The sequence below is a fragment of the Mustela nigripes genome, chromosome 4, assembly GCF_022355385.1.
Source record: "Mustela nigripes isolate SB6536 chromosome 4, MUSNIG.SB6536, whole genome shotgun sequence".
Lineage (NCBI taxonomy): Eukaryota > Metazoa > Chordata > Mammalia > Carnivora > Mustelidae > Mustela > Mustela nigripes.
This window is the reverse complement of record NC_081560.1, coordinates 10681319-10691358: the sequence shown is the minus strand read 5'-3', so window position 1 is coordinate 10691358 and position 10040 is coordinate 10681319. Positions and strand designations below refer to the sequence as shown.

Genomic DNA, 10040 nt, shown 5'->3' with positions numbered 1-10040 from the left:
TCCTTGACTAGTCTGTCAGTCAAAAACCAAAAGCATATATTCTTTCTTCCCTTATTAATAGTGAACTACATTGTTCACAATTAAACAATCCATTTCTCCTCTTTTAAGTAAAGAACCAAATGTGATCTGATAAGAGAGTTTTGAATGTTTCTCTCCAAAACTTTGTCCATTGAGAACATAAATACACACACATACACAGGTGGGACTGACACACATAAGAGGGAAAATCAGAAAAATTTTCATGAAATTCTGTGTTTATGTTTATCCTGTTAATCTAAAGTCAACACCTCAGTCCAAGGCAATCAGACACCTCTTCAAGGTCAGCTACTTTGGTTTCTGTTTTCCCCTTACTTCCAACACCCCATATCAAATCTCGGGTACTACATGGAGAGGACTCAGCACAGTGTGGGAAGGTGGACAGAAGAGTTTTCTTTGTGTGTACCATCATGCAACTTAGAATTATCTGGGGAGGAAAGTAAAAAACATGAATGCCAATTTTCAACCCACTGCCTCATGAAGATGGGGCTCTGCCTCCTCCAAGCTCTACAAATCCATCGGGACAAGATAAAGATCCAGGAACCTATCACCATCCAAATACTTGGGGGGTATAATTTGCAATGCGGTCCCAGGAGTATGTTTGTTCTTATTACTATAGAAGTTTCACGTGTGTGGATTCAGCTGGGTATTAAGTCATCATTTGCCAGCTCTTTTTTTTCTGAATGTCCATCCCCAGGGCCCAGAGAAATGGAAAGAGAAAGACAAACAATTTTGGTTCTCCTGATAGAGGTGTGTGTCCTTGTCTCATCACCCCCAGGGACACTCAGAGACAGTCTGGGTGGCCTTGGGTGAAGAGGAGCTTGCTATAAAACCTTTACTGCTGGTACTCCCGATGAGCAGACCCCAGTACCTGCATCAGCCTGTGTCAAGGGAACGAGGACAAGCCCTGCACTTCAAAGTCCCTCTTTCAGAGACAGTTGGAGGGGCAGGATCATCCGCTCTCACCTTCAAAATCTGCTGACTTCCGTGCAGTTTCTGCTAAATCTAATCCAACTCTAAGATAAGACAGGCCGGTATCACAGTGAGTAAAGGGCCTTTTTCAAAGTGTGTTAGTTGAGAGAACTGGGCTTTGGAGGAAGGAAGAGCTCCAGAAATTAGCATCCTGAACAAGAGGCACATGGCCAACTTATGGACAGGCAGCTTTCTGGCCTTACACAGGGCTGAAATTTGGGGCGCCTGGTTCTCCAGGCTCAGTGGGATAAATAGGGCTGAAATTTCCAGAGTTGGAATCATAAGCTGCTTATTGAGAATGATCAAGTATATCATGAAATATCATACAATAGGTGTCTATAATCGGTTCTATGGAACATTTCAGGACTCCCTCTCTGTCATCCCTGGGGCCATCTGCTTGGTGAAATGGCAGCCAGAAAAAAATGAAAAAAAAGTCAAAAGCCTTGATTAAATTCTGGGATAGGCACTTTGGATGTTATTCCTAATGGGACACCTTCCATCCATCCATCCATCCATCCATCCATCCATCCATCCATTCAGCAAATGGGTGCTATATTGGGTACTGTCCAAATGCAGGGGGACCCAGAAATAGCATCTGCACAGAACCAGGGAAGCATTCCTGCAAGGGGGTGGGGGTCTGGCAGATATAGAAACATTGTATAATTAAGTCTTCACATGATAACCACTTCCCTGAACCTATACCTAAGTTATGTCTAGGAATGCCGATCAGATTCATGATGTTGCTCTACCCATGCTCAAGAGAAACAGCCAGATTTTCCTATGTAGCATCAGGAGTCAAAAAGTTCATGCTAACTTCATTTGCCAAAGCCCTAAAGTTAGTGAACAGAGAGAGAAAACAATTCTCCTTGAAGTTACGTTTATAAATCTTATTCTCTAATTCATTCATTCATTTATTTATTCTGTCACTTATTGAGCACTTGGTACGTGCAATGTACTCCACAAGTTATAAAATAAGAGCAAATCAAATGATAAAGAGAAAGTGGAAATGAAATCTGAAAACTAAATCAATTAGAAAGTAAACATATATGACAATATGGCTATGGAACTTTCCCCCAAGTGAAATAATTGGTCATTCTGGAGAACAAATGATTCTGTGTCTGCCATCATGATAGTATATATGTGGATCTTGCAATCAAAGTCAAATAAAATTCTGTAGACCTCAAAATGGTACATGCAACCTTGCGCTCCTTAAATAGGTTCTCTTCCTGCGTTACTGTGGATTAAGGATTTGACATCATGGCTCTGAAAAGGATTGCCAGCTGAGGTAACACACAGGATATACTTTAACCCCCCTCTTTCTGTTTGAGAATTAACCCAGATCTGTGTTCGCTCCTTAGCACACAGCCTCCCGCAGCAGCAGAGACTGGTACAGATACTGTTGCCAGGGAATGACAGAAAACCAAACATGGGTCACAGAATTCATTCTCCTGGGATTCCCACTCAGCCCAAAGCTGCAGATGCTCCTCTTTGGGCTTTTCTCCCTGTTCTACGCCTTCACCCTGCTGGGGAACAGCATCATCCTGGGGCTCATCTGGCTGGACTCCCGACTGCACACCCCCATGTACTTCTTCCTCTCCCATCTGGCCGTCGTTGACATAGCCTATGCTTCAAATAATGTCCCAAAGATGCTGGCAAACCTTCTGAGCAAGCAAAAAACTATCTCGTTTGTGCCATGCATAATGCAGACATTTTTATACATGGCTTTTGCTCACACTGAGTGCCTCATCCTAGTAATGATGTCCTATGATCGGTACGTGGCCATCTGTCACCCCCTACATTACTCCATCATCATGAGCTGGAGAGTGTGCTCCGTTCAGGCGGTCACTTCCTGGGCCTGTGGCTCCCTGCTGGCCCTGGTCCATGTGGTTCTCATCCTGAGGCTGCCCTTCTGTGGGCCTCATGAAGTCAACCATTTCTTCTGTGAAATCCTGTCTGTCCTCAAGTTAGCCTGTGCTGACACAAGGCTCAACCAAGTGGTCATCTTTGCTGCTTCTGTGTTTATCTTAGTCGGGCCCCTCTGCTTGGTGCTGGTGTCCTACTCACGCATCCTGTTGGCCATCGTGAGGATCCAGTCCGGGGAGGGCCGCAGGAAGGCCTTCTCCACCTGCTCCTCCCACCTCTGTGTCGTGGGGCTCTTCTTTGGCAGCGCCATTGTCATGTACATGGCCCCCAAATCCCGCCACCCTGAGGAGCAGCAGAAGATCCTTTCCCTGTTTTACAGCCTTTTCAACCCTATGCTGAACCCACTGATCTACAGCCTGAGGAATGCAGAGGTCAAGGGTGCCCTGAGGAGAGTGCTGTGGAAGGAGCGATCAGTGTGAGAGAGGCCGGAGACAGTCTTAAAGGTGGAAGACTTGTTTTCTATGAGATTTGGAACAACGGTAGTATAAATGCTTTAAGAATCTAGTGTCTCAGATTTTCAATATTAAAAATATATATTGAACTGATTTGGTCCCTAAACATGGGATACTTCCAGACCACAAAGTCCAGGCCATAAGAGAAAAATTGTGTCCTGGTGAAGCACAGAATAGAGTCATGGACTCCACCAGCCAGGTCCCAGTGCTACCTAGGATCCAGTTTCTTTTCTTTTCTCTCACATCTCCCCTTAGATTCATCTAAGATTTCCATCTCCCTTATTGCCATAAGTATATGCTAAAAATGCCACCATATATTCTGTACAATGGTGCACCTCTAATAAGAGAATAGAACTGATCTTGTTATGAAGTCCTCTCCTGGGAAATGTACGAAAGGAACTGCAAGTCTAAGGATGATGACATCAGCTCTGAAAAATTATCTGAATCTGAGCCCACAGAATCTATTTCTGTGAAAAGCAAAGTTTAACTTTATGGGTTTTTTGTTTTTTGTTTTTTGTTTTTAATGTATGTGACAGGCAGAGAACTGTTAGACTCTTTGTTTCATTTTATTGAATTCTGCTCTGTTTAATTTAAGTGAGTTTGTGTTTAGAATAAATACGAGAGTCAGGTATCTGAGAGAGTTACCATTTGCAGCGTTCAGAGTCAAATCCAGGTGTAGGTAACAACTGACCATTAAGATGGTGGCATAAAATATCACCAGAGTAAGAAAATCTTCTAGAAGGAAAACAACATGAAGGAAGGCCAGTAGCTTAACATCCTGTTGTAGAGCCACGTTTGGAGCCACTAGCACGACAAAGTCGGGTAAAGACTTGTAGGAACCTCAACAAAATTCCAAGAGCATCTGGTCCAGGAGATACTAGTCACTTATTTTGGGCCCAAGTGGTCAGAATGATGAAGTATAATTTTTTTTTTTTTTCTGCTTCTAACACATGTCTGGGAACTAAGTGGCCAAAGGAGTATGAAAACAGTGATTTCTTTAACACATGAAGTATGTCATCTTTTGAATTCTCTTCTTCTCTGGTAGGCTCGTGTGCCATTCCAGTGTGTGGCATATATGATTGTGTATTATTATCTGGGTTCTGGAGATCTTTCTATTTTTTTCACATCTCCTCATGTACCATTATCAGTCCCCATTTTTCTTCTTCCACAAAATTAAGATGCACAGGAGAAACTTTGCCTTCCATCTCGCTCCTAAAGCATGATTTTCCTCTCGCTTCTTAAAAAGCCGCGTCGCTGATTATTCATCTCCTGGACTATTCTACTCCTTAGTTAACTTAGGCAAAACGTTTTTCTCTGGCCTTTACCTGAGTCTCCATGTCTCCACTGTATGAGGAGGTCGCTTGCTCAGGCACACTCCGCTTGCTCTCCTCCCTCCTTCTCCATCGACCCCCACCTTCTTTCCCCCTCCCCGCCCCCCAAAATAATTTGAATAAAAAAATATTAGCCCTAAATGGAACAATAAGCATGATGGAGCTACTGTGAGACCTATTTTAAAAGTAGAAAAAAAAAAAACCCTGGCGATTCACGGACCTGTACCCCTGGGGATAAAAATATATGTTTATAAAAAATAAAAAATTTTAAAATTAAAAGTAGAAAAAAACAAGCAATATTTTTATAAAAATGATATTTTAACTATACTTGGAAAATTATTATTCACTAAAATATGTATACCTTAAATTAAGGTTAAAATTCGAAGAGGAAGAGGCAAAATTAGGATAATGTGTCTCAGAAAATATAAGCTCTTGGTTTGGATTCAGAATGTTTCTACAAGGACCCATTAGAAAAATCAGGGGATTGCATTCACGTTTATGTCAGTTCAAAAATACTTGAGAAAATGTAGACCAGAAAGACCAAGCTTCTGTCAGGGTAACTGAGATGAATGAGTTAAAAAGAGACGTCCTTCAGCAAGTCTCAGAAATGGCTCTGGTTCAAAAAGGGAAAACAAAACCAAGAACTATATTTTGTCAAGAAATTACAGAAAAGCCTGAGTGTATGAGAGATTCCTCTTAATTGTTTTAATATTTGAGGTAGAGGACTTTAATAAACAGATTCAATTTTGTTGACTTCTTTTTATGTATATTCTTTTGATGTTAGTCACAGTTTCCAGAGAGCCGAGGGTGAGGGAAAGAGGGTACACTTGCTTAATGTGGAGGAGTCTGGTGGGCGCTTCCCAGGCTTTATCCCGTCCTTCCCCAGTGACACTGGAATGTAGACACTGTTCACCGAGGACTTCTCCTCAGCAAAACAGGTGCCAGAAGAGAACATTCAGAATGAAGGGGGGAAGCATCACTCTACAATTTTATACTTGGCCTAAAATTCATTGAGGAATAAGAAAACCAAAGGAGAGAAAGTCTTATGAGATAAAGTCTAGCAAAATATATCCCCCACAGGCCTTGGTGGAAGAACTCTAAATAGATGTACTTGGGTCTTTTTTGGAGTGAAAGCGTATGATGTAAGGAAAACTTGCCAGGCACACAAGTTGCTAAAACATGTTAGTAAATGTAGCTGTTAATGTGACAAAATTAGCTTTTTTTTTTTTTTTTTTTTTTTTTTTACAAATTATCTTTTTATATGAAAAAAAGGAAAAGGGAAATGTTTATCAGCCATGAAAAGTTGATTAATACCGATGAGTCATTGAATCAAAGTAAGTCCCTTGTTATGGCTAGCAAGAAGATGAAAATCTGGAATAATTGTAGATGTCATTAGAAAATTTTAGAATTAAGGTATGTGTTAAATATTTTAAGGGGTACCTGGATGGCTCAATTGGTTAAGCATCTGCCTTTGGCTTCAAGTCATGATCCCAGGGACCTGGGCTCAAGATCGAGCCCCACCTCGGGCTCCCTGCTTCTCCTATCCCTATGGCCCCCCTCCCCCAATCATGCTCTTTCTCTGAAATAAATAAAATCTTTTTTAAAAAATTCAAAGTAGATCACCTTTGCTGCCTCTGAACTCCTGCCTCATCAGGTGGTTGCTGTAACTTCAGAGTCTACCCGCCCAACAGTGATGCTGTGGACTTCTAGCCACAGACAAGGACCATGATTTTGGTACATAGAGCTCCTGAACTCTGTTGCCAGCTGGGTCAGATCAGTGTCTGTGCTGCCCAGCTGCCCTGACCCCAGTAATCCTGACCTCCACGGAGGATTGTTCCCAAAGGATTTGAGGCAAAAGTGAATTTCATGGGAACTTTGGAAGAGGCACCATGGAAATGGGCACAGCTAGCTAAGAGGTTGGGGATTTCCTGATAAGACCAGCAGGTCTAATGTTCTAGGGTAAGGTCAGCTAGCTAACCCTGAGTTGGAGGATTGTGATCAGTGTATGTTAGAATTCCTCCATAGGTGAATTTCCTGCAAGTGAAGGACTTAGGTTTAATTTTTGACGTGGATCAGGCCACTGGGCTAGCCTCTTTGCTGTGGGTCCTGATATATGAATTAACTATCACAAATATGCTGGTGAGGAGATTGAATAGGGTGATCTTTATCTGAGGAGGCAGAATAAGCACATTTTTGAGGAGTGATGAGGGATAGAAGAAGAAAAATGTTCACTGTTAGCCCAGAAAGCTGACCTATATCCTGCATAGTTTAGATAAGAATCAAATACACACTGGTTTCTACATTCTTCAAAGGTCTCATGATTGCCTGTATATCTCACTGATAGTTAATATGGGGCTGAATGATAAGCACCAGAGATATCTTGCAAAAGTAGTTTTATGAGAAGAAATTGGAGGAAACATTTATGATCTAATACTCCCTGCATATCCCCTTGAGCACTAAACATATAACCACCAGCTTCATACAGCAAAAGTTGAAGCTCTTTCTCCTCCTGGATCCTGTCCCTGTGCTTCTTAAATTAGCTTACAAAGTTGCACCATGAAATGTCTCAAGAATTCTTTCTTGGCCACTGGGCTTGAAGTCTCCACAACACGCAGTTGTATTTTTCTTTGAAGGCGTTCAATTTGTGACTCAGTATTTTGCCTTTCATTTGAGAATACTGATGATGTTAACCATAAGAACAATGATAATTGACAACATCCAGTCCTTGCCTGGAATGGATTAGCACCCAGTTAATGTCATCAAGATACTTCCAGAAGAGTGAGCCCAAATAGGACAAAATTAATGATTCTAAAAGAAAATATGCTGTTCTCTATTAATCTGCTAGATAAGCAATGGAATCTATCAGTGTGGTTTATGAACCTATAGGAAACCAGGTGTTGAAATGAGAATTTTTGAACAAATGAAAGAAAAGACAAAGACCAAGGAAGAGAAAAAAAATGAAAAGAAAAAGATAATCTCAAGATATGGTCCTTGCCCTTGGCTGACCTTGGGAATTGCCTGGGAGCTTTAAAGAATCCTGAGGCTTAGGCAACACAAATTAATTAAATAAGAGTCTTCAGAGATGTGTCCCAGGTTCAGCATTTTTTTTAAGGCCCCAGGTATAGTTAGATTTGAGGACCACTACTCTAAAGAAGTACTTTATTTTCTTGATGATTTTTTGAGAATGGGAAGTTGCTTAGAAAGAAGGTTCATAAACAGAATAAAAATATCCTGGAATCCTAAAACATGTCCCAGATTTAAAAAAAAAAATACAAATTCTGGAAAAGCTAAAATTTTCCTGGTAGGATTTCTGTTTCAGCCCAATGAATATTTAATAAGTGAAATATTGACCTGTGATGTGATTTATAAGAAATATGTTTGGTCTTCATCCATGCTTCCTGGCTCACAGGTCCCAAAACTTTTGTAATTACCTGAAGGATAAGAGCAATGGGAGAATCTTTTATTATAACATTCAGTCTCTTGTCCTCAGTTCCTGAAATTACTTTGGAGCCATTAAGGTGAAATGTGTGTCTTGTTATTCATAATATGCCCCTTTCCACCATAGCCACGTTTATATTAATGAGGTGACTTAAAGTGACCTAAAGTGCAGGCTGGTTGCCAGGAGAATCAGAGGGGCTGGATGTCGGATCCATCACCAATGGCTAATGATGTAATCAGTCATGCCTGTGCAATGAAGCTTCCATTAAAACCCAAAAAGACAGGGTTCAGAGAGCTTCTAGGTTTGGGAACCAGAACTTTTCCATGTCCAGATCATCTGTCCAGGACCTCACCTTATGTGTCTATTCATCTAGCTGTTGATTTGCAACCTTTTTGTAAGAAATCAGAACCTAATGAGTAAGTCTGTTTCCTGAGTTCTGTGAGATATTCTGGAAAATTAAGCAAACCCAAGGAGGATGTCATGGGAACCTCTGACTTATAGCCAGTTGGTGAGAAGCCCATAAGTTAGGACATGGACTTGTGGTTGTCTTCTGCAGGCCAAGGAGGCAGTAGTGGGAACTTCTGGTCTGTAGCAGGGAAGTCAGAAGCCCAGGATGGACTTGGGATTGGCATCTGAAGAGGGTGGCAGTCATATGGGGGCTGAATGCAAAATCCAGAAATCTGACACTATCTCAGGGTAGATACTGTCACAACTGAGTTAACTGTGGAACACCTGGCTGGTGTCTAGAGAATTGTTGCATATGCAGGGGCATCCCCCAACACATACTGGGTGGAACTGGGTGCAGAGCCCTTCTGGACCATAGCAAACATAATGAGGTCAGACACAGATAATTCTCATCCTTTCCTCTTTTTTAGGGCAAAAATTACACACCACCTCACGTTTCTAATATTGATGAAAGAAAAACTCTTCTTTCTTTGTAAATCACTATAATTGTCCATAAACTTTCTTCAAACCAAAAAGCCTGATTTATGGCTTGCCAAGCATGCATTGTACATTGGCTTTGTGAATGAGTCGCCTGAAGGAAAGCCATCTTATCCTTGAGATATTGATCAGTGCTCCTACTCCCTGCCTTCATACCTTGAGTGAAAACCCATGATTCCTGCCTATATGCTAATGCATAATCTTTTGAGCTTTTACTAGATGTAAAAGTGTATATTATCCTGTTTATTCTCTGGAACACTTTCTCCCTTGTGAAGATTGTGTCCCACTTGGGCTATCCTACCTTGGGTTCTGATAAAACTCTATTTCTTTTTATATTAGAGTTTTCTCTCTCTGGTAAATTTGTGTTGACAATCGGATATGAAGAAAGGAAGTCATCCTGGAAACTACAATGAACAGCAGAAATGTCAGCCATGTGGAGTTACCAAACATAGAGTAGAAAGAGTCCTAGTGATTCTTGCTTTGAATAATTTTGTCCCTCTGAAGCTCTTCAGAGTAGGGACCTGTCAGCTGCTGTCAATGTTTTCCTTCTGCAGATTATGGATTGGGGATACTTTTCCAACAGGAATAGCTCCATGATAATGTAATTAATGGGAAAGGCTATTGAAAATAATGATGACTGAGATAAAGAAGCCCAAGATGAAGGATTTCTCGTAGGACCACATTTAATAATTATAAAATTTGCTTCTTTGAAGATTTTTTTAAAAAACTTTATATGATCTTGGAACTTTATATGATCTCTAAGGAACATACTCGGTCCTACTGTAGTGGCATTTTATGGTGACAGATGGTGGCTACATTTGTGGCAAGCATGGCATAGGTACCGAGTTGTGGAATCACTATGTTGTACCCCTAAAACTCATGTAACACTCTGTGTCCACTGAACTAAAAAAAAAAAAAAAAAAAAAAAAAAAAAAAAAAAAAAAA

At 40.9% G+C, this 10040-nt stretch overlaps 1 protein-coding gene across 1 annotated transcript; it reads left to right on the top strand.

The window, feature by feature from the left end:
* Positions 1–2417: 2417 nt before the first annotated feature.
* LOC132014872 (olfactory receptor 2A5) lies at positions 2418–3350 on the top strand. The gene has a single exon (XM_059395571.1). The coding sequence runs from the start codon at positions 2418–2420 to the stop codon at positions 3348–3350; it is 933 nt and encodes a 310-aa protein (XP_059251554.1).
* The last annotated feature ends 6690 nt before the right edge of the window (positions 3351–10040 follow it).